At 49.8% G+C, this 24,842-nt stretch overlaps 5 protein-coding genes across 5 annotated transcripts; 3 read left to right on the top strand and 2 right to left on the bottom strand.

Moving 5' to 3' along the window:
* Positions 1 to 2,673: 2,673 nt before the first annotated feature.
* POX_c04757 (uncharacterized protein) lies at positions 2,674 to 2,937 on the top strand (the record flags this gene model as incomplete). Its single annotated transcript, XM_050113618.1, has 1 exon — positions 2,674 to 2,937. One exon carries the CDS (start codon positions 2,674 to 2,676, stop codon positions 2,935 to 2,937), a length of 264 nt encoding a protein of 87 aa, XP_049971174.1.
* Positions 2,938 to 8,212: 5,275 nt separating this feature from the next.
* Positions 8,213 to 8,335, bottom strand: POX_c04756 (uncharacterized protein; the record flags this gene model as incomplete). The annotated part of the gene is made up of 1 exon (XM_050113617.1): positions 8,213 to 8,335. One exon carries the CDS (start codon positions 8,333 to 8,335, stop codon positions 8,213 to 8,215), a length of 123 nt encoding a protein of 40 aa, XP_049971173.1.
* Positions 8,336 to 13,130: 4,795 nt separating this feature from the next.
* Positions 13,131 to 14,361, top strand: POX_c04755 (uncharacterized protein; the record flags this gene model as incomplete). The annotated part of the gene is made up of 2 exons (XM_050113616.1): positions 13,131 to 13,242; positions 13,316 to 14,361. The coding sequence occupies 2 exons, from the start codon at positions 13,131 to 13,133 to the stop codon at positions 14,359 to 14,361; spliced, it is 1,158 nt and encodes a 385-aa protein (XP_049971172.1).
* Positions 14,362 to 15,165: 804 nt separating this feature from the next.
* POX_c04754 (uncharacterized protein) lies at positions 15,166 to 16,398 on the bottom strand (the record flags this gene model as incomplete). The annotated part of the gene is made up of 4 exons (XM_050113615.1): positions 15,166 to 15,525; positions 15,618 to 15,858; positions 15,925 to 16,303; positions 16,377 to 16,398. 4 exons carry the CDS (start codon positions 16,396 to 16,398, stop codon positions 15,166 to 15,168), a joined length of 1,002 nt encoding a protein of 333 aa, XP_049971171.1.
* Positions 16,399 to 17,920: 1,522 nt separating this feature from the next.
* On the top strand, positions 17,921 to 24,518 carry POX_c04753 (Fatty acid synthase subunit beta; the record flags this gene model as incomplete). The annotated part of the gene is made up of 4 exons (XM_050113614.1): positions 17,921 to 23,726; positions 23,803 to 23,918; positions 23,980 to 24,372; positions 24,438 to 24,518. 4 exons carry the CDS (start codon positions 17,921 to 17,923, stop codon positions 24,516 to 24,518), a joined length of 6,396 nt encoding a protein of 2,131 aa, XP_049971170.1.
* Positions 24,519 to 24,842: the final 324 nt, after the last annotated feature.

Below are 24,842 nucleotides of genomic sequence, written 5' to 3'. Positions count from 1 at the left end.
GCTTGGCTCGGAAAATTTGCCTTTCCCATTATCACTGGTCAAATGCAGGGTACGCTTGTATTCTGGTGATATATACCGGGCTTCATAGTAAGAGATCCGCCATTGTAAGCCATCTCTATATGGGGCGGGCAGAAGCTATCTTGATGACTCTACTAACACTCGGGGTCAATGCAATTGGTCATGGCCAATCGGTGATAAATTCTCCAGTGGCGCTACAGTTCCCTAAGGGGGCTTGAATCAATCGAGTCCATCTCGGCCCACCTGCCTTAACTGCCTCTCAGACAAGTAGTCTTGTGCATTTGCATGGGTATATTTCTCCACAACCCCATGAGCGGATCTCGAAAATACGTAATACCCTAACGGCGCCAACCTAGCTGGGGGTTGAGGCAGCAACGGACGTACAGAACACCAAGAGCAAATGCTTTTTTGTTTAACCTATGTCAGTGCATGGGTGTTCTACAGCTAAATACTGTTCGTGGCAGGGATTATTTTCTATGAAGATTTTTGTGATGACGAGCTCCCAACTTTTTGTACAAAGGACAAGCTCGTATGCGTTATAGATGAGCGACTGCGCTCTCGTAGATAGCCCCAGGAATGACGATGAATCACGTCCAGAAGTCGCCAATCGTACACTTGTTGCATGCAAGTCTACTACCGCCGCCGTTGGAATCATCTTATGTTTGGTAGGCCCTGGAAGTCTTGCGACTTTGGATTTGCTGAGCGACAATATACCTGGCCGGACTCACCAACACGTGTCTCCTCTTGTCGACTGGCCCCTATGTACTCTGTTTTTGACAATCAGAAGGCATCATAGGGGCTTGCTGTGGCCGCACTTCTGGTTGTGACGCAGTCTGTAGCCCAATGATTCATGGCCCGGAAAGGTCTTGTGATCTGTACAAGAACGCCTTATGCTGTGATGATGGTTAGCACAGAATCAATGACCTCGGCATTCCGTTCCCCTGGGAGACTTCCTTGTCGTTTCGGATCACCATCCAAAAACCCGACTAGGGGAACCTCCAGTCTGCTGGCTGTCTCAGTACGCGTTTCCAATGACTCGCAGGGTGCGAATGATTTATCACAAAGGCACAACATATTCCAATTCGAAGCAAGCACACTACAAACTTGCATGTCTGCCCGATTGCAATGCGCTTACCTTAGAGACGCTGTAGTCAGCCCTTTTGGACAAAGGGAGACAACAATCTTGTTGGTAATGCAGCGCTCTATACCGAGGGCGAATATTATCTGGATCGAAACCAGATTTTAGGATTTGTCCGAGGTTGCGTACCTTTTGCTTGATTGTTGGTGATTGGTATGCAGGATTCTACCTTGCTACGTAGGCTGCGGACTGCGATCTGGCGGGGCACCGGTCTGATGATACAATTTGAGCAGCTCAAGAATAAAAAGTGTCAGATAAAGGCAAGTACAGCTGTACGTCAGATCGTGGAGCTATTCTGCTGGATTTGATGGGGCTTGATAGACCTTTCATATATCCACAGAGGAGACACAGATAAAAATTACGATGGGCCCATGAGATATCGAAAATTATTCGCAATGTCTCTGCCAGCCGCGAGAGAAAGAATCCGGTCAGTGGCGTCTTCTATGCCACTATTTCGACTATGGTAGTGACAAAGCAGAGCACAAAAAACAGGGCATCTCGTGATAGGGCCACATCTCCCAGTGCCCGGTCAACCGATGGGTGTGAGCCTCCGGGGTTTGTAAAAAATAACTAGCGGCACAATCATCTTCTCAAAAATGGATCTCAGTCCTAGTTCAACGATTCGATAATACGTAGATATCGCGCGAGTTGAATACGTACGTGGGAACTCTCAGTTAGTGCCAGAATCAGGCCCAAAAGCCTCGCACGCCGTATGTTTCTCTCAGACTCCCAAACAGACCGGGCCATTTTCCACGGAGATATTGCCAACGACAGGAATTCATTTGGAAAGGGCGTAATTTAAGATTAAATTGATTCCTTCCAAAACGGGATCTTTTAGCTCCATTGGAAAAAAACACCGATCTCGTATAAAATCCCACCAGGGAAAAATTCCTTTATGTCACTATTTTACTCCAATGACTTGAGGATGCTGATCAGTGTCAATAGAGATGTCTGAAAAATATGAGGCTGCTAGAAAGCAAGACTTAGCAACTTTCCATTTCTATGCATCTTGGCTCAGTCAGGTTCGGACTACATGTTTTACTTTAAGCTTGCAACGGTCCCGAGGTTATTATCGCTGTACTTTAGACTCTTTACAGTCCATCTGGATCGCCATCAGCCTGGAAGGCATTGATCAGCTAGTGGAGCATAGTTGACGGCCATGTAGAGATTCATCGAGCAAATCCTGATTTCTCAGAAAGAAGAAAGATGGAAAAGACACGAATGCAGATTATTTCTATAACTTTTTTCCCATTGGCCAGTGGTGGAAAAGTTTTCGAGTGTCTGTATTCTTGGAGAGGGCTTTGTGTTAACAAAAACCCTCCAAAAGGCCATCCCTTTCCTCTGATATATCACTTCCCATCATCTCGAAATTTGTCAAAGTGCTCCGAAGATTGTCAAATCCTTCTTGTTCCTAGCTCTTCAGGTCCAAATAATATTGCACATTTACCTCATGGCTATTGGGTCAGCAGGTTCAGTGCTTGTTCGTTGACATCCCTCTGATTGGCGATGTGATTGCCATGGCTGTAGCTCAAGTCAGCTCTGCTACTGCTCTCTTCAGTAGTGCTATTGCTCCGGCTCACTTTTGTGATGATAAAAGAGATCCTGAAGGCTTAGCCACTTTTGTCGATGCCCCCTATGACGTACCTCTGTACAACTTCGGTACTTTTCTCCAGAGCCTTGTCGACTCCTTTGTGCATGTGAGCGTTACAGGGTCTGCTCAGAACAATATTGAGTACTACTCCATGATGGCCCACATTCAATACAAGACTAACTTTTGCTAGGTGTCAGAATTGATAGTCTGCCTGCAACTTGCATTGCGCTCTCAAATGTTTTTGACGGTAACACTGCAGCTGGCCCACGCCCAACCCCTTGTAGCTCTGCTTGTCTTCTGCAAAACAACTTGAATCAGGCCGAGGAAAATCAGGTACAGGCTACCTTCGAGAAAACGAAGAAATTATAGAGTCCTAAAGACCTGTGGCTGATATTTGTGCGTCCATGGGCGAATGTGATATCTACCGCTAAATTCGGAACAATGTGGATGAGAAGAATGAATGTCCTGTATTCTTGGATGAGAATAATTTTGGCGAATTGGGCACGATACACCGAGGAGCTATGTGCCTTTTAAACTCAGTATATGCAGATCTTCACACCATTCATAGTTCTCAAGTAAAGAACATTGACATTTCAACATGTCGTGGGCCCGTTCCAGGGGAAGAATGAATTTGATATGAGTGCCAGCTGACAATCCAGTATGCGGCCATTTTTGCTACATTGCACTTATAAAGAGTAATGAATTATATAGTTCAACATCACATCACATGATGGTATAGGATGACCTATTAAAACCTAGTGATTTCTCTAGAATTTGCCTTTCTGCAGCTTATTATGTCGAAGCAGGCTTTTGACATTAGCTAGTGCGGTATCCTTGCGGGTGGGCTTTAGACTCAAGGGATTACTGAGAGGTCTTGAACATAATTCTGCGGTCCACATACCATATGCAGAGACAGACCTTGCTTATGCCCTACTCCCTGTCGCTACACGTGGGTAGCTGCCCGAGTTTCCGACGTGTTTTCGAGGACGTATCTGACGAATGTTGTTTAACCGTTCAAATTTACGCTTCAATGGTCGAGCCTGAGCTGTTTGCGTCCAGTTTATCTCATAGATATTGTCGCTGCCTGGTAGCACTCATACATACAGCACTGATATTTGATTCTCCACTGCAAACATATATAAGGGGGTGGAGGGAGATTGGTTATAGCACTCTTTCCAAATCCAGAGCCCCGCAATCATGTTTCCCTTCCCCGAAGACTTTCGAGTCGTTGCAAAATCATTCATGAAACCTAGGCTTGGAATATGATTTAAGACTGTATTAAAATATCTGTTTCATAATCGTTTTTGATAGCGATCGGGAAAGTATTTGAATCCATCTGATAGCCACCGTATAGGCATATAATAAGTGGCTATATTCGTCTTAAATGAACAACAAAGGTCAAGAAATTTAAGCTGTATCAGGCGACGATCCAGTAGGGCTACTATGTAGCTCCAATGCCATGAACTTGAGGTTGACTAAGACATACACGTTCTTCACAATAATGCAATAGTATGATGCATGTGACATTCTAGCATTCCACCCACATCTAGGTATTCAATAGCAGAATTTCATTGAAAATGATATTTTTGTGCTGTCAATCATTCCGCTAAGGAGCGTCCTAGAATAATCACGATACTTGTGCTATTAGTCGTGAATCTATATTTTTCAACGAGCACATACATGCGTATGATGTGCTCACTACTATGTATGGGAGTGGAGAACCAGCCCGAGTCAGTTGTTCTGAGTACTAATTACTGGCTTTGAAATGACTTCAATACTATTAGTGTGCAGAGATGAAGTGCTATCGAGAATTAAATCACTTTAGTACATCTAGGCGGACTCTTTCCTTGATTCTATCTTGCATATGTACCAGTCTTCACTAGTGCCTAAAACGGAGTTATTCTGCGGGAATATGGATCGCCATACTAGAGTAGCGAAAGAAATTCAATGTGAAAACCTCCGACGGCACACTTATGCGAGCAGCTCGCTTGATAGGCAGGAGTAGCGCATTACTCCTAGAGCACCACGTATTTCCTATTTCTGACACATAACGCGATATCTTTGAAAAATTCCGTGACGTTTTAGAACAGGCGGTCTTCGGTGGATTGAGGCTGGTCGGGCATCTGCATTGCCTATATTACTAAAGTTGAGGCAACTTATATGTCGTGAGGAGCATGCCTCAAAGTCTTTAACTAGGGTCATAACTTCAAATAGCCGAAAAGAGATGCCGTTGGCACGGTCCGTGTACCGTTCCATAGCCTAAGAACCTATGAAGTGTTGGACATTTTTGGACAGTCATGACTCGCTCTTGATGCCACCATTGGATACCTAGGTACAATGACACGATAATTTTGATGAATCGTATTACTCAAACATCAATCTTTGTCAAAAATGAATCCCTTAAAGATGTTCTTGAAGTTAAATCTGCATCATCTTGACTCTCACTCTCAATTTGAAGTTGATATTGATTTTGCGAAGAACACAGGGTATTCTTAGGCTTATAAAGACTGCTTGAAGTGTAAGGAGACCAGAGTGACTAGTGTTAGGGAGTGAATGCTAGCCACGATCGAAATTCCCCACCTTGCTCTCTTCCATCTACTTGGTAAGTTGGGCTAGAAGTGGTGAAAAGACGTATACATCAACTACGAGCTGCTCTTTCGGCATATGCAAATCTGTGAACCATTATTACTGGCCATAAATTGTCGAGGAGAATAATCTTCATGCCAGAGTGAACCATTCGGGGCAGATGGACCGGGATCAACGTTTGACGAAGACTTTAGTCATTGAATCTCACTCGCGCGATATGTTTTTTTTCTTTGCCTCGTTCTCTTTCTTTTTCTTTTCGTTGCTTTTTTCCGTAGGCTCTGCTCGCTATTTCAGATCGTGCCCCAAACTCCCCTCTTCGCCCACCTGCGCAAATCTTCTCATTTGATTCAAGTATATGCCTTGCGTGTCAGTACATGATGACATCGACATGGAGTCTTTTGGTGGACCCCCCTCGTGTAGCTTTCCGAAACGGGGCCAACTGCACACGGCCCTTTCGTTCATAGCCAAGACTGCCAAGTGCGAGAACGGCCGGCACGAATAGTTCTAGCGCTGACTATGGTCTCCTCGAGAAACTCGACTAGCTGCACCATGATGCTTGGACTGAGTTAAATGTTGGGAAAATGGCCAATTTGTGGTTTGTGTCATGTAACTGTGTCCAGTCCAATTATGTTCCTACAATTTTTCCCTTTCAAGACCCAAGTACTCACCAAGGCACAGTGGCAGAATTAGTCACGTTCAGCCGCCAAGCCGACAAGATGAGCTAAAAAGGACTAGCGTGGCTGTTGGTCCGCACGGCTGCGGCCTTTTTCCTTTTTCATGCTTTTACGTACATTTTCCTCTTCCAGTCTAGTGAGTAAACACCTCCGACTCCAAGGAAGCGTCCCGCTAGACCTTTCTTCCACGCGGGTACTTTTGGTTTGCTCAAAGGTCACTCCAAACGCCGAGGCCGTGAATGGGAAGTCAGTCCCATTCACCATCCACCTCCATCTATCCAGCATGGCAACCGGGTGTAAAGTGTTACCTTCAGCCACATGTAACTGCAATGTTGTTCGTCCAATCAATCGTCCATCTTTCAATCAGGCAGCAACTTTATTTTCAACACATGTAAGCTTATCACATCTACAGCCATGTCATCTCAGAAGTTTTCCCCCTGCGGCATTCAGGTGTCCTATCAAAGATCTTCTGGTCATCGACATCAGCGACAGGGCCGTTCTTTTGACTTCGTGTCTTAGCCATGCTCAAGGTGAGAGACGGCCGCCTAGGGAAAGAAGATATTTTGTACACCTCCAATCTTATGCCTGAGCATTTCCTGGCGACATAAGCGACGCTTATGGATCGAGTCATTGAATTGTTAAGGTAACTGGCTCGCAGAATTTCTATTCGGAGAGATCGGTACTTCGTGAACAGCTCCCTGAGACTAAAGGTAGGACAAACCCTTTCGGGCGTTAACCGGCTGGCCAGCTTGCCAAGTTTACGATTCAAAATGCTCAATGGCCTTGTTCCGAGATTGTATTTGTCAGTGATGTTTAAAGTGTGATAGGATGGTACGGAACTGTAACTCATACGCTCCGGTCATGGAGAGTTGCTCAGTTACTTTTGCTTCAATTTCCAAGTAATAGCCAGCATTATGGAGAGATGGAAACTCAAATAGCCTCCTTCTCTGTCAGCATGTTCGTGACAATTTGCGAATTTATAATAGACCTGCCCTTGCCAAGAATTTTTAGGTAATGCATATTGGGATCTCGATGAGAAGAAGGTGAATTGGCTGCTCTACAAAAACGTGCCATGGAGGCAGCGCCAAGAGTAGTAGACCCAGTGATGGGACTACCTATAAAGAGTATGCGAAATATTGATACTTTCAGCCCCCAAAAGTGTCTCCACCGGGCATCTTATGGCTTCAGCAGACTGGGCAGCACTAATAACTTACTTTATAGACAACACAGAGAAGGTTTCAGTTTCGGAGCATTTGGAATACAAGCCCCTGGTTCGGAATCAGACAACACAAAAAATTAGCACACGCATGGCTTTGCCGAGAGGGGCGGTTGATACCCATCAGGAAGGGGCATGTTTTCAAACTCTTTGGACCATAGGAAAAGAGCTCATCTTGGTCTAGACCATGCTGCGCACCACCATATGGAGCCATGTCACTCGGATAACTCTTCACTGCTCATCAGCAACAAGTGCGGTGGCGAAGACGGAACTCGACATCTGGAAACGGCTGGGTCACAATTGATCGCCTATGGACCGTAAGTTACCAGCCTACAGTTCCTGGAAGCACGTGGCATCTTCGCTGATTATTGATCAACGACCTAATGCATCATGACTCGCCACTAGACGAATGCAGCCTCGCAGGGAAGCGGAAGATCAGTTCACCCCAACTATGCAGGGGGAGAGCCGGGGGCCAATTTCTAAGTCGAAGAACTGATGACTGGTCGCAATCTCTCTATTGTCCTATGAGGGCAAGAGATTGGATGAATCTGGAGATACGGTGATCTCGAAAACAGGAAGGATATGGGGCAGAGGCAAGGATCTTGGAGTGAATGCAGTCGAATAGAAGGGGCCAAACACCCATTTTACCACGTGCGGCGACCACCTCCTCAATCTGGACATCATGGAGAACTGTTAAACAAAAATTCGAGAACAATGGGACGGGTTACAAGACATCTGTACAATGACAGACCAGCTTTTTGCCAGACGTCTAGGTCATACTCAGTAGGACTCGTCATGTAAGTACACAGGAATCCACTATGTATATTGCCCCAGGGGGCCAGGATTGAGTGTCAACCGAACGCGGCAACATGCGGGATCCAGACTGCACCCGTTTCGGCAGGAGCTTTGTGGACAAGCGCAGCAGAAGACTTGACTCTTTGCAGCGTCTGTCTTCGTCATTTAAGGATATTTACACCTATCCGCGAAAATCACCTCATAAACCATTTCGACTCCTGATAATGCTCCGGCGGCCAGTGCCACTTCGCGGAACCTTTCACCGCGGAAAAAAGTTTTCTGCTGCCGTCCTCACGCGGCAGGCGGGTCCAGGTCATGTGTTGTTTTTTTGGGACGACCCAATAACATCACACGAGGAAGGGAGATACCGCACTTGTCTTTTCTGCCAGTCCTCCATAGACAAACCATCATCAAGATATTACACGGAGCCATACTCGAGGCTGAGGGTGGGGTATCCTTATTGATCTATCCACGTTGCAATTTGGAGGCGATTATCAACAGCACCTGGACCTGTGGACGGCAGTCAATTTTGTTGATGGTGAGTTTTGATGACATCCTAATTCCGGGAGCATGCAGTCATCCAGCACGGCATGCGCGTAATCAGTACGGTGGCTTTGGCCCCGCTGATCATTGCGCCAACGGGGCCTTCGTGGCCGCGTCTGAAGAGTGGGCTGCAGCTACAGAGGAACTCCCAGGACGTCAGCCTTCTTCCACACAGCCGCTTTGGCTGAGAAGGCGCCGGAAAGAGAAAAAGAAAGAGAAAAAGAAAAAGAAAGAGAAAAAGAAAAAGAAAGAGAAAAAGAAAGAGAAAAAGAAAGAGAAAGAGGAGAGAGAGAGGAGGGGAGGGGGGGTGTTAAAAATGGCAAAATCGACTTGAAAAAAAATTAAAAATTACAACACAAGGCGAGGAAGCTCACCCAGCAACCAGAAAACGGAACTTGCCCGAGGGACGATTCGGCAGTATACAACTGGAAGATCATGATACAAAGTCAAAAGTATAGGCGGTCGTCGTATTGTAAGTACCAACATAAGAGTAGAGTCTGTTTCTGGTCCTGTACCCCATGCAGATCAATCCACATGGCTTAAATCAAAAATAGTAGTATACTGTACCTGGTCGTTCGTAATGATTGATATGAGTGGATATACTGTACATTTCATCAAGTTTCAGGATTTGACGTGATCGAATGATCAGGGCCATCGCATAGATTTGCTTTGACTGGGTAATGATTCCATCCATGTTTTGGCATACGGGCGGCGGTGGCATCGTCAAATTCTTCCCAGAGTACGCGCACATGCGCTATTATACATACAGGTATTAAGCTGAGACCCGCCGCGACGGTCCATCTAGTTCTATGTATACCTTGCACGTGGCGATGCATTCATACTGCCACAGCCAAACATATGTACGCACAATTGAGCCGTCGAACGGTCTTCGGTCCGAGGCTCGGAGCGAGCTGGATAGGTGCGCACAAGGGACATATAAAACCGTGGAATATCGATGAAGAAGCGGCTCCGTGGCAAAGTCCCGATCTTGTACGCTACATATTGGCTTCTCACCGGGTCCCGGGGCTTCCAGTGGCGTCTAAGCATTTCGGCGATCAGGGTCTGGCCCCAGTTCTGAGTCAGCTCATATGTATTAAGGTACCGGGAATCTGGCGAGGTTCCTTGGGCAAACCATACAGTGACTGAGGTGCAGTACGGAGGTCGTTGCATCGTATATAAAAACACTCCCGAGGATGTATTGGGCGAGCGTATGCATTACAGAGTAGATTCGTTCGCGAGAGGGACCTACAAGCCCACAAGGTTGTGTGTAATGGTTTACACGTGTAGCATGTCAGAATAGCTCAACGGCTCTTTCGTCGAGTTGAAGTCCCCCACCCGCGAACAGCTGTCCACTCACACTCGCCGCTACTGCTGCCACCTGATTGGCGGACCACCGGTCACCACTGTACATACCTACCCCGGAATGGAAGTGGATGGCTCCTTGATCGTTGGGTAGATTACCTTCTAAGTGGACACTCCGATCGATCGTCACGAATTTCTGACCGAAACTACGAATGAAACCGAAGGAAGCTCGCCAGGAGCCCCAGGAAGCGATCTCTGCCCTTAAGCAGATCCTGCTGCACACGCAGGAACATTACACAACTTTGTCATTGGCAAAGACGGGGAGAGGACTTGACCTAACATCCTGCGATCCCCAGGAGGAGCGCCGGTAGTGCAAAGTCTAAACTCCTCGGCCGGTTCAGTTAGGCCAGGTGCCAAGGCTTTCTGTGTCAGTGGTATATTCCTTTCCAGGATGTTCCTCTCTTCGAGCTCTTTCGGCTGTTTGGGGCTGAGAAGGACCCCGGCCCATTCTTCGTGCTTTCTCCCATCGTGAGGCGATGTGGGTGATCTGGTTGACGGCTGGAACCTTGACTCACGTCAATGCATGGAAAGCCCCTTGATCCCACAGCCCTCCCTTTGACGCCAAATGAGACGGCCCTGAGTTTGGAATGGTGTGACTGGAGAGTCCAGTCCTGGCTCCCAGCGCCCCACAACCCGCACGCCAAGTCCGGCTAAGGCGGAGTTTACTCAGCTTACCCGTGGAGATCCGTCCTGAATCCTCAGGACCTCGAGAGAAGGGCATGCAGCGCAGTGCAGGAAGGCGTGACGGTCATTGGACACTTCGACAGGTATAGAAAACTTTGGTGGAGGGGAGGTGGTGGGATGAGGCGCTTTCTCCGATCCTTTGATTGGTTGAATTGACGGCAGCCTACACTAGGAGACGTGCTGCATGTCCACTTGAGACCGCCAGAAGAGGTGGCTTTTAGGCTGCTACCGTTGCCGGCTCTCTGACACTCCATCATCGCCATATGAATGATCTTTTTCAGATCCCTTCTTGTCAGAAAATCAAATCACCTGAGCCCCAGGGGAGACGTTCTCTAGGCCTGGACATTGTCAGCCGCAGGATGCCGAGCCAGTCGTCAGTCCTCACAAGGAACAGCTGCGGGTGACCCATCCCTCCCAGCACCCAAGGTTCCACACACACGGGGAATTCGGGTCGAGTGCGATAGATGGGGACGTACAGCATGCAATCATGACTTGAAACCCCAATTAGTATAGGAAGCTGAAAGGGGGGCACAATCGAGGCAAAGAAGTAGTCACCTGCAAGACCAGTCTGTGACTAGTCATCCTAGCTGTGCTGCACATTGCAGATGGGAGATGTTTGCCGATGAATACCATCCTTCTTTTTGTGGAGGAAAATCCCGGTGAAACCATGGTGCATTAGCGTGATCTTATCGCTTCGGTTATAGTCATCTCTGTGGCCATGAAGATTATCGAGATCTATGAAAACAGGTTCCATTGGGGTTCTCTTTCTGATTCACGTGGGCAGCGCGTGGCATTAGGAACATGAGGACTTTTTGGCACCACAGCTGGGCCCGACCAGCCGATCCAGTCGCGCCCCACCATCACCAACATTCCGGATTGCAGATGCGGGAATCAAACTTGACTTCTCTTTCTCGCCTCGCATCTGCAGGAGAATGGTGTTGGAGGGAGGATTTGTTTAACCTTTGATACAGAGTAGGTGGCACTTCGGTGGGCGTCTTTCAAAGCGCTCGTTAAACCCAAAAACAATCGGGTTGGTGGTACGATCGGCGACACCACCCACCGAAGTGGCGGCACTAGGGCTGACTGAGGACAGACTGGAGAGCAACTGCCAACAACTCTAAGGTGGAAACGGCAACGGACACGGCAACGGCGGCGACGATGGTCCCCAACGAAGTAGACAAACACCAAGCGGGATTAAAGACCTGGGCTTTGGATTTTGTTCCGGTCTACGTTCATTTCTTGGCGTGCAAAGGGCACAATGGAAAGGTAGCGGCACAATCGTAATGTGCCTTCCGCTCTGAAAAGCAAATGTCAACAATTATGTTTGCCAACCGAATTAGGCCATGGTCGGCATCCTGGCAATCCCCACCGGACAATATATTCCGACCGAGCTTCACAGTATGAATCTAGTCACTTCTAAGACTTAATGGGACCTATGAGGGGCGACGGGCTGCCCGGGATCCTATCGATTGACCAAACTAGGAAAAAACAGGCAATGCTCATGTAGCCAGACCACTGGGCCCTGGTTGATTCCGCTAGAGATGGATGATTCTGTCCGAATACCAGGTCCCTCTTGTTTGTGGGGTCCGTCCAGCTTTTGGCTCAGCTAGAATGAGGTACCTCGCGGGATCACGCACACTAGTTCCACGCGTGAGGGAATGTAACCATGCAGACTTGCTCTCAATGCTGATTCCTAGGCAGGGATTTCTTTGATGCTCGTCCTCATGAGGTAAGTGCCCGATTATTTGTGCTTGATTCAAGTGAAAGATACATTGAGTAGTTTTTCTTGATCATTTTCCCTTTCTATTCCTTTTTTTATTTTTGGGTTTTTTTCTCGCACACTTTGCCTTAAGCGTAATTTTTAAGAGGGATTTTGGGGTTGGACATTTCTCTTTGGCTGTCGATAGATGCCGTTGGCAGAAACACTTCCCCATTCAACTTAATCGAGCCCTGATAATTTGATCCCACCCTCTCGCAATTAAAAAAAATCATACGAAGGATTCATGCAACCAACTGCTCGGTACATTACAAGTCGGTACAAGGTACAGAGGCGCCTCTCTCGGTACCGCTGAGCCCGAGCTCGGAAAGTGAGATGGTAGGTTCAGCTAGCAAGCTAGACACGGACGAGGCTCCCTCCCCACCCTCCTCAGAGAATCGGGCCTGCCCTGGGGGTGTTTTGCTCGTCAGCCGGGCTTTTATAAAAGAGATGGAGGGGACCTGGCGCATGGAAAATCGCAGATCGTGAGAATCTCGTGCATCATTCCTGCGACCGAAGATCCGTAACAAAACCTGGGAGCCAGAAATCTCCCCAGAGTCGATCCGGAAGTATTTAAAAGGACAAACAGAACGGCAGCTCTACTTTTATTGCCCTGCATGGCGATGCTCGGTGAGCCCGGATGCATTGTGATCACGTCGGTCTTGCCCCTCCCAGTCCTTCCATGATCCTCGTTGAGCCCGCTCTTCCACCCTGCGGCTCCAATTACACTGCCTAACAAAATGAAGTTGCCTGGAAGCTAATGTGAAATGTGCAACGTGAATAGTGCCCCGGTCCTTGGCGAAAACTGGGCCAATATCAGTGATCCTGTGGAGCGGCGACGAGCTCAAAATCGGATCGCACAGCGAGGATATCGAAAAAGTGAGTACGCAATTGCATCTCAATGCGCCTTGTCAAATGCACTTGCATCAAGTATGGTCACTGATAGAAATAGGACTTCGACAAGGAGCAAAGGCAAATGCAGAAGAGAAGGCAGAAAAGGGTGGTCGAGCAAAAGGCTCCGCTGCACCGACGACAACGACGACCGTGACGAAGAGTGGAAGCACGAGAGTGAAGAGATCGTCCTCACCTCCCGAAATCAAGAAGTCCCAACCTCAGGCACCACCACGCCAGAGTGCAATCGTCGCACCACCAACTCCACCCGACTCTGCCTCGATTTTATCGCAAGGAACCCACTATCCATTTCACCAGTCGCAACCGCAACCGCAGCCACAGCAGCAGCAACAGCGGACCCCCCCGCCATTACCGACGGACTTCAACCCGTATCATGCCCACTTGGACCACTCCTCATTTCTCGGAGGATCATGGAATGCTCCACTTTTGGAGGAGAACCGCCATCATGGCCATTTCCAGCTTTCGACTCCTGTCGATGAGCAGCAACTCTGTCTAACCCCAGACAAGCTGCAGGCTTCCCCGTTCGCACCATCCTCCACAGATACGGCAAGCCTGCTGGGGCTCCCGTCCCGGCAGAGTCCCGATAATGGCAATCTGATTCCATCGACGGCGGATGGATCCATCTCCCGTGGACATACAGCCTTGCACCGTGCGGCGCTACATGGCCATGGGCAAGTCTTGACAGTTCTTCTCCGTGCGGGTGCTGATCCGACCATTCCTGATAACACCGGGTTGACCCCGCTACACTTTGCTGCCCAGAATGGTCACACCAGCTTAGTACAACAGCTCCTGGCTAGCACGCCTCCAAATCGGGATCTTGTGCGACAGGCAACCCGAATGGGCGAGACGGCTCTCCATCTGGCTGTGCAAGCGCGGCAAACCACTATGGTCCAGGTCCTGCTTGACCATGCACCCCATGTGGTCAATGATCAAGATCTTCAGGGCCGTACAGCACTCCACCTGGCGTGTGAGTCAAATCAGCAGGGCTTGGTTGACATTCTAGTCCACGCGGGGGCACAACTCGATATCCGAGATTTCACGGGCCAAACTCTGCTCCACAGCGCTTGCATGGGTGCCAATCTATGAGGGGATAGTTTCCTCTGATCCATTTCTCCTGGCGGGAACTTGCAGATTTCACATCGTCTTCGTGGATACCCAGTTCGTCGAATGATGTCGGCCGTGGCTGTCTTATGTCCGGGTGGTGGGGGAGTTTGATTCCGTGCCGCTGGCCGTAAATGTTGCTGCCTTGTGTCAAACTCCGCCAATCACCTTCTGACATTACAGCATGGTCGATTGTTGCTTTCCGTCTTTTCCTTTGAAAAGCATCATATTTACTTGTACTCAATGCGAGTTGCACTTATAAACGTGGGATATATTAGCACTGGCGTTGGATCATTAGGGTGGGGATTATAATCGTTCGGTGTCTTGGCGTTCAATTTTATGTGTATTCACAGGATCGGCTCATTAGTCGGAGATTCTTTTGATCTTCTTTATTCATGTGACCTCTTCTTTTCCAATCAGATTTATTCTCATATCTTCATCATGTCGCTCACGCTCTATGTAGCCCTTAAAAGTTATCTCGCCATGGTGCCGCCTCTGAAGGGAAGAGAAACGGGACCACCGCCTGACCGGGCTGTTTCAATGCTGTATATTACAAATGAAGTCAATCGGTTCGCCTCATTGCCCGTAAAAAGCATAAGATTGAAAATAAAAATGCACTCTTCATGCCAAAAACGGCCCGCTACCTATATGACGCGGAATCGGTTGAATTGGGGAAAAGGTGGGCATCTGTCAAGATACGCCCCGGACTGGAAAGATGAAAAGACCAAAGAGACAGAAACCCCAGCCATCCACAGAACAAAGAGCAAAAAAAAAATTAAAACTCCACTATTACCGCCGGCCGTGCATGGCGTAGCCGTCTTCATAGGTTCCTTCATCAGTAGAGGTGAGGTGATACTCAGAGTCTCGTTTGCCCCTTCGACTGGATGACCGCCTACGGTCCCGGCGCTTGCGGTCCTTGGCTTCCTGCTTGATGCGCTTCTTCTCTTTGCGGGAGACCTTGACCTTTTTGGGAAATTCACTCTCCTCGCCATGGAGATAGCGGCCAGGATGCCAGATGTTCCAGATAATCATTGCGGCAAACATGGGAACACACTCCAGGCAGTAGAAGGGTGCCTCATTCACGGTTAGTGGACTCTTGCCAGCGGTGTTGGTGTTTGCAAACTCGATCAGACGGTAGATGATTCGGATCTGTTCATGTGGTCAAATTGGCATTCTGATGCGTGGCCTCCCTGGCTTTGGTTTCCAACGCCCTTTTGGGCTGGGTCTTTGACTGTGCTTACCGTGATACACCCCAATGTTCCATACATGGCGATCACCAGAGTATGCCAGTGCGGGCCGCGCGAATAATCTCCCGTCCCTTCTCGCATTCGCCGATGGAAGGCAAAGATCAGTCCACAGAATAGCACAATAAATAGCTCCTGCACCGCAATTCCTGCCGTGTAGATGTGGAGGCCAATCTTGTTCATCTCGGGGCTGAAATCGGAATCCATGATACCTCCGGTCGCTTGCACGATGAAAGAGCTGAAGCAAATTGACGTCCAACGATTAGTGGCTCCGTTCATTGAAAAGAGCAAAGCTCCCACTTACCTCACATCCAGCCAGATGAAGATTTTTGCCAACTTTTCCGCCCGAATTCCAATCACCTTCTTTTCTGGCAGATAATAGTAGACCATGCGACCAAAGATCATGTACACAAAGGCGTTCACCCACAAGGGAGCCAGCAGAACTAATAACTGCCCCGCTGAAGCTGTGTTGGCTTGCGTCTGGTCAATGGTGGAGTAGGTTCGCATCACCAGTCCAATACACTCCCATAATGTACCCACAACAATGACCCAGCAGAACTTTTTCCGGTAGATCACCGCTTGAATTACATGTGCGATCCAGGTCAAGCCGAACAAGACGGAGAAAAAGACAGCCACGGGGCCGTTGGCGCAGTAGGAGTATTGGGCATCCTCAGAGGATAGATCTAAGAATGGGTCAGAACCCTTGATAGAACAAGAACCAGAGATGCCGAGATGGCGCTGAAGAGGTAGACGCACCACAACGTGTCGGCCAACCCATGGTGATATTTTAGGATCCTCGACGGAGTGATCCGACGTGAGGCCCAGGTGGCGCACACAACTGTCGCACGGAGAACGGAGGATCGTGGTGACAGTCAGATCACGTCAATCAGCGCCCGACAAGCTGTCTCTCGTCGAGAGGAAAAGCGCAACGGGCGTGGGAAAAGGGGACTAATTACACCCTCCCAGATCAGGGGGCTGCCAGAAAATCAATAAACAAAATAAAGACAAGACCAGGAAGGTAAAATGGGGAAGAGAGGGAAAGCTGGACTACTAGTTGCTGACTGGCGCTTCAACAGTTTAATACTTTAATCCTGCCACACGCCGAGTCATAGGGTGAGAAGGTCGGTACTTGGAAGGGGAGGTGCCTTTCTGATGATGCAGCACTGCTCGAGGTACTTTCCGGGCGTGTTCCGGTGTAGAGGCCTTGGGCGACTGCCTAATGAAGGGAGTGCAGTGCATCGCCCCCCCTACACCCTTTTCTGATTAGTTGAACCACTGCGGGTGATCGACAGCCTACCCATGGCAGAGCGCCAAGGGTTTCAAAAAGCTAAAATAGCAAAGGAATGACGAAAAGAAAAGGAGGGTTTTTGTTTTTTCTTTTTTGAAATCAGGAAAAGGACGAGTAGCAAAAGCTCTTGCCTGACTAGATTCCATGGATGCCTGGATCGGCTGGTGTGCGTCTAGGCGTCTAGTGTGTGTGTCAAGGTGGAGAGATGTCTGAGGCTATTTGCGGCTGGGGAAAATCCCGGCGGCCAAATCCGTTGAGCATCCACTGGGCAACTCACCCCCTTCTTTCCGTTAGTCCTCACCGAAGCGGCACGGATTGACACTTGACTCTTGACACCTGATCCGACGATGTACGGTATGAACGGCCCTAGGACACGCTTTGCCTTCCCTTCATTGATCTCACTGAGCGCATCCGATGATCAGATCATAGGAGACTACGGGTCGTCGGTATGCCACCAAGGACATCATTCTCATCATTCAGCCAGGTCACTTCTGAAGATGGGATCTATCACCGTGTCCCAAGTGCCGCTTCCGTCGCCTGGCCTTTGGCGCTCAGCGAGGTTCCAGGCCACAACCAAATGGCGAACAAAGAAAAAAGGGGCCCCACCCGGAATGCGGGCTCAGCTAGCGTGGCTGCAGGGTGAGACGTGAAGGCTGGGCTGGAGTCGCTCGGAGTCTCCGCCTACCAAGTCAGCGTTCCGCCATAATGTAAGTTCAGCATGAGAATCCATCTCATCCGACAGTTGAGGGTGAGACTGGGTCATCCATCTATGGATGACAATGTCAAGCCGGATTAAATAAAACAGTGAGCGATGACGGGTGCGGCTTCTGTTGAAGAATCTGAAGAGATCGAGGAGAAGCAAAAGCGTCGCGGAGACCACACTGGGACCCCCAAGAGAAAGAAAACGACCAGAGCGACCTAGTTCCACGAAAGGTGCACCACCAACAAAGCGAACTCAAATGCCGTAGCCTAGACTAGGCGCCTGCATTAATCCAACAAGCTACTGCCCAGCATGATCATCACAACCGATCAGACGGACCGCCAGTTGCTGGATCCCCGTCAACCAGATTCAAGCACTCTCGCAGCCGAAGTTTCATCGGCGGGCTCGTCGACGTGGTCATTACCCGATCACCCGTCAACTTCCTCTTCATCTGCGAATCTTGCAGCCAGTCAGATTCTGACCATCTCGGATGGCTCTTTTGCGCACACGCTCTGCGTCACGACCACATCATTTCCTGTCGCACTTCAGTTGCGGGATGACTTTCTCCAACATCTGAAATCGGCGACCGGTGGGGCCGTTGCGGTTACCTCTCTGGTGGAGCTCTGGGCCCGTTTTCTCGGCTTCACCGTCGATCGCCTGGAACATTCCCCGGTCGCCTTGGCAGACGATCTCCGTCACCTGCTCACCATTGCTTTGGGCACATTCGATCAAGACATTCTCCAACAACGAGAGATTCATGGTGTCGTCTACGGCTTGGAAGTCACGGCCGAGGTGCAATCGGTGATTCTGGCGGCATACGTCCGCGCACGGCAAACGCTGCGTCGGGTCAGCTCCAAACACACCGCCCCGTCTGTTCTTTTGACGGCCGCTCAAGAACGCAGAGCGAAGCTATACGCTGTCTTCGGCGGCCAAGGGAACGATGAAACCTACTTTGAGGAGTTGAGGTCGTTATGGCAGACCTATCGCCCCTTGGTCGAAGATCTGATCCTCTCTGCCTCGACGATGTTGCAACGGGAGGTGCTGGAAGATGGCACCAGTCGATTCTATCACAGCGGCCTCGATATCGTGGCGTGGCTTGAAAACCCAGAGCGGACTCCATCATCGGCTTATCTGATTGGAGCTCCCATTAGCATGCCCTTGATCGGGCTGCTACAGTTGTCGTGGTATCGAGTCGTTGGGCGGCTCGTGGGTGCCACTCCTGCGCAGCTGCAGTCAGCCTTCATGGGAACGACCGGTCATTCACAAGGAATTGTCGCGGCGACTGTCATTGCAGTCGCCCAGTCCTGGAGGCAGTTTGATGCCCTAGCACTAAATGCGCTTCGTCTGCTCCTGACAATTGGTACGTGCAGTCAGGATCAGTTTGCCGTCGCTCAGTTACCCCCGGCGATTGTAAGCGATGCCGAGGCTCACGGGGAGGGATTCCCGGGCCCCATGCTCAGTGTTGCAGACTGTCCCATTGACCAACTGCGAAGCTATATGGCGGCTGTGAATGAGTACTTGCCAGCTGACGCTCGCATCGAGATTGCGTTGATCAACGGGCCGAAACATGCAGTCCTGGCTGGACCACCATTGTCGCTGCATGGCTTCAATGTCTGGCTGCGTAACGTCAAGGCGCCGGCAAAAGGAGTTCAACATCGCATTCCTCACAGCCAACGAAAACCCGAGATTCACAACCGGTTTCTACCCATCACCACGGCATTCCACAGCAGCTACCTCGCCGATGTCGCTCCGAGCATCTTGGAGCGGATGAGCGACTTTACCATTACGGGTGACCAGTTGAGAATCCCCGTCTACTGCACACACACAGGAAGTGATCTTCGTAAATGCGGATCCGCAAACCTGATCCCTAAATTGGTCTCGATGATTACCACGCAGGAGGTTGTGTGGCCCCGAGCTGTGAAGTTCTCCGGCGCCACGCATATATTGGCATTCGGTCCCGACGGTGCATCTGGAATCGGATCATTGACAAATCGATTAAAGGAAGGTACCGGCGTCCGGACAATTCTCGCGACAGGCAATTACAATCCCCGCTCTGAACTTGGTAACCGGAGTGAATTTTTTGACTGGAACTCTGCTGTTGTCTACGGACCTGTTTGGCGCGATGAACATAAACCTCGACTGGTTCAAATCGCCGGTGGGGGTGTGCTTGTTGACACGAAGCTCAGTCGCCTACTGGGCCTCCCACCCGTGATTGTTGCCGGTATGACACCTACCACAGCCGCCTGGGACTTTTGTGCAGCAATCATGCGCGCTGGTTTCCACGTCGAGCTGGCGCTTGGTGGATTTTACAACGCGACTCAGCTGGAAAAGGCAATCTACCAGCTTCTAGATTCGATTCCTGCCGGCAGAGGCATAACTTGCAACATGATATATGCGGCGCCCCACGCAGTGAAATGGCAAGTTCCCCTACTTGCGAAACTACGGGCTGCCGGCGTTCCCATTGAAGGCCTCACTATTGGAGCTGGCGTCCCTTCACTTGACGTCGCAACCCGCTACATCGAGGAGCTTGGCCTCCGACATATGGGGCTCAAGCCAGGTACACTGCCGGCAATCTACCAGGTCCTTGAGATCGCTCGTGCCCACCCCACTTTCCCTATCGTCCTCCAATGGACAGGGGGGCGAGGCGGAGGTCATCACTCTTTTGAGGATTTCCACCAGCCAATCTTACAAGCGTATGATGCGATTCGCCGTTGCCAGAATGTCATTCTTGTTGCTGGGAGCGGATTCGGCGGTGCTGACGATACCTTCCCTTATCTAACCGGCGAGTGGGCGTCTCAATACAACCGACCCCTTATGCCATTTGATGGTATTCTTCTGGGAAGTCGCATGATGACCGCTAAAGAAGCGCATACCAGCCCAGCCGCAAAGCAAGCTATCGTTTCTGCCCCTGGCCTCGAAAACGAAAGCGACTGGGAGCAAAGCTACACCCGGTCAGCAGGTGGTATCATGACAGTCACCTCAGAGATGGGTGAACCCATTCACAAGCTGGCCACGCGCGGTGTCAGACTCTGGGCCGAATTTGACCGAACCATTTTCAAGCTTGAGCCTGCGAAGCGCGTAGCATATCTGCAGGAGCACCGTGACACCATCATCAAGCGACTCAATGCGGATGCGGCCAAGGTGTGGTTTGGACGAGACATTCAGGGTGGGGTAGTCGACCTCGAGGAAATGACCTACGAAGAGGTTTTGCGACGTTTTATCTCTCTAACTTATGTCATGAAGGAGAAGCGCTGGATTGACGAGTCATATCGCGATTTCCTATATTCTTTCCTTCTTCGCGTTGAGGCTCGTCTTGGTGATCACAATGCAAAGCTTGGGAAGAAGAGTCTTATCAACAAGGATTCTCTCTCTGAACCAGAACGTGAGCTCGAGGCCTTTTTGGAGAGGCTGCCTGCAGCTCAAGACCAGCTCATCGGTACCCAGGATGCACATTACTTCATACACTTGTGCCAGCGGCGTGGTGCCAAGCCTGTTCCATTCATCCCCACTCTGGACGCGAATTTTGAGACTTATTTCAAGAAAGATTCGCTTTGGCAGTCCGAAGACCTGGCTGCAGTGGTAGACGAGGATGTGGAACGTGTTTGTATTCTTCACGGGCCGGTGGCAGCACGCCATTCCACCGAAATGGATGTTCCCGCCGGCGATATTCTCGGCGCCATCCATCGAGGCCATATCGACCGACTCCAAAAGCTGGACCCCGAATACGAACAGGATGGAATTCCAATCATCGACTGTCTTAGTCCAAACCTTTCGCTTAAAACAAATCAGCTCAGCGAGATTGGTATCAACTCGGTCCCTATGGGCAACAGCGGATCAGTGTTGTTCGAAGTGATGCACTCGAATGGTACAACTGGGCCGGTTCCGACGCCATCTCTGGCCGAGTGGCTTACTGTGCTTGGCGGTAGCGACGGAGGATGGCGCCAGGCCTTTTTCCGGGCAGAAACAATTGTGCAGGGCCGCTCCATCTGTGAAAATCCTCTCAGACGTTTGTTCCAACCCACCCGAAACTCTTATGTGATGATCCAACAAGGCAACACTCATCACAAAGCCGAGCCCGTTGTCACTCTTTTCGAGCATCAGCCACACTCAGAGCCATTGAAGGTCGTTGAAGTTCGGATGGATGCTCCTGGTATCATTACATTGGAAATTATTAACCATCGTAATGCCGGGGGCGCTGCGGTGGGATTGGAGTTGAAATTCCGGTTTCGACGTGAGGCCGTCTATGCCCCCATTCATGAGATCATGGAAGGTCGTAATGAGCGCGTCAAATCCTTTTACTACCGAGTTTGGTTCACGGGTGACACCCCCGTCACATGGCCTTCGGTGCATGACACATTCACCGAGACCCAGTTTGAGGTCACCGCCGATGATATTGCCGAGTTCGCTCATTGTGTGCAAAATGCCAGTGACGCAGCTAGCAAACGCCGGGGAAAGCAAATGTTAGCTCCCCTGGACTTCGGCGTCGTGATCGGATGGGAGGCTTTGATGAAACCGCTCTTTTCCCGCGAGCTCGATGTTGATCTACTAACTCTTGTCCACCTAACAAATGGCTTTCGAATCCCGGAGGACGCGGAACCCATCCAAGCCGGATATGCCCTTGAAACCAAGTCGCGGATCAAAGCAATCACTATTGAGGATGCTGGCAAGATGGTAGAGGTCCGCGCAGACGTCTACCACAGGAATAAGATTGTTTTGGAACTCAGCAGCCAGTTCTTGTACAGGGGCTCTCACGATGATTGGGAGAATATGTTCCGCAAGGTGGACGAGGAAGAGATGGAGCTCTGCCCTTTGAATCCGATGGAAGTGGCGATGTTGCAATCAAAGTCCTGGTTTCATCCTCTCGATGGATCGCTTGAGTTGCAGAATCAGACTTTGGTTTTCAAGTTGCAATCTACTTACCAATACGCCAGCAAGGACACTTTCAAGACTGTTACAACAGTGGGTGAAGTGCGATTGAACTCTTCTTTGCCTGGTGGGTCTCGTCCCATCGCCACGGTCGATTACCGCGCAGGCAACTGCCGTGGAAATCCTGTCATGGACTATCTCAAACGTCACGGTAGTCCTGTGCAGAAGCGCGCCATGTTTGAGCAGCCCAGTCCCATGATAAGTGAGGGTTCGTCGTTAATTCTTACAATGCCTCACTCCAACGAGGCATATGCCCACGTCTCCTGGGACTTCAACCCAATTCATGTTTCAGCATCTCTCTCCCGGTATGCTGATCTACCGGGTCTGATCACCCATGGCATGTACACATCCGCTCGGGTCCGTGGTCTTGTCGAACATTATACTTGCGCCTCAGACATTGGAGCGTTCCGCAGCTTCCAATGCTCCTTCACGAGCATGGTCCTTCCTGGTGATGAGATCGAGGTGATTTTCCAGCATATCGGCATGCTTGCTGGTCGAAAGATCGTTTCAGTTGAGGCTCGACACGTCGGCCGAGGCGAGACTGTTCTGCGCGGCGAAGCCGAAATTGAGCCCGAGGAGACAGCTTTTGTCTTCACAGGCCAGGGGAGCCAGCAGAAGGGCATGGGTATGCAACTATACGAGCAAAGTAGAGCAGCACAGCAAGTCTGGGACTATGCCGATACATACTTCTCTGACAATTACGGCTTCCGCATCACGGACATTGTTCGAAATGATCCGAAAGAGCTCACCATCTACTTCGGCGGACCGCAAGGTCGATTTATTCGGGACAAGTATCGCAGTATGATACGTGAAAGCATTGCAGAAGATGGCAGCGTCGAACTGCTGCCTCTATTCCCTAACATCAACGAGGATACTGAATTCCACACATATTACTCTCCTCAGGGCTTGCTCTCGGCCACTCAGTTTACGCAGCCTGCTCTCACTCTCATGGAGCTTGCGATATTCGCAGATCTACAATCCCGTGGGCTCATTTCAGAGCGCAGCTCCTACGCCGGTCACTCACTCGGCGAGTATTCAGCTCTGGGGGCCGTGGGGAAGATCTTCAACGTGGAGTCTCTCGTGCAGATCGTTTTTCTACCGCGGTCTCTTGATGCACTTTGCAGTCCACGTGATGATCGCGGAAACTCGGACTATCGCATGTGTGCGGTCGATCCCAGCCGTGTGGCTCGAGGTAATATTCCATATTCATTCTCTGGGTTTTCCATTCCTTGCTGGGTGCAAACGCTAACTTAATCCGGCTCTGACAGGATTCGGCCAAGAGGGTCTTGAACTCATTGTCAAAAACATTGCCAAACAAACAAATATGCTACTTGAGATCGTCAATTTCAACGTGATGGGTGTGCAATATGTCTGTGCTGGTCAGGTAAGTAAAGACAGCATCCCCTAAGCTCTGCTCTATGACTGATTTTAGTCTCGAAACATAGGTGCATGCTCTTCACTGTCTCACCTCGGTTCTCGATCATCTTCATGGCCTTTCAGCGATACCCACGGCTTTGGATCAGCTGGCTATCATGGTTGAGAGCAAAGTGGCGGAATTGATGAAAACCCCCACGCCTGCCGCGCTTGGTCGAGGCTGTGCGACAATTCCTCTCCGGGGCATTGATGTCCCTTTTCATTCCTCGTCGCTACTTCCCGGTGTTGCGGGTTTCAGACGCTGTCTGATGGATCTTATCGATAGTCATGCGCTGGATCTCAAATGCCTCGTAGGCCGGTATATTCCCAATCTGACGGCACGGCCTTTTGAGTTAAGTAAAGACTATTTTGAGCTTGTCCACGGCTTGACAGGGTCAAAGGCGCTTGAGGGTGTTCTCCTTGAGGTTAGTACCTTCCGCTACCACTCTCTCGCTTCCCGTTTGCCCTGTTTACTAATGATGGCTTACAGTGGGATGACTACCATGGTCCCAACTCTTCTACGGGCCTGCAGAAGATTGAGAAGGCTATTCAAGCGATGAAGGCGTATTAATGATCATTTGTTAAAGAACATGTAACTTTGCTCCACGGGGCATCATAGAAAATGGAATTGCACGTGAATTTGAAATTTTGAAGAATGGAGTCTTCTTGGATCACGCCGACTTTCACCAGTCTTGAGATTTGAAATGTCTTTGTTGCTGATTAGCTCCCAACACCGTCCAACTCTAATTTTTCTTTTTCTTTTTTGGCTTTTGATTGACAAAACGCATCACATCTTTTTCGGGCAATGTGGACTCCGGTCTCGTGACATGATTTCTATAATCGGTGTAGCTCAATGTGATTTGACCATCTATTTCTGCATCTCGCAGAGACTATA

The sequence above is a fragment of the Penicillium oxalicum genome, chromosome III (genome assembly GCF_001723175.1).
Source record: "Penicillium oxalicum strain HP7-1 chromosome III, whole genome shotgun sequence".
NCBI lineage: Eukaryota > Fungi > Ascomycota > Eurotiomycetes > Eurotiales > Aspergillaceae > Penicillium > Penicillium oxalicum.
This window is presented reverse-complemented; position numbering and strand designations above follow the sequence as displayed.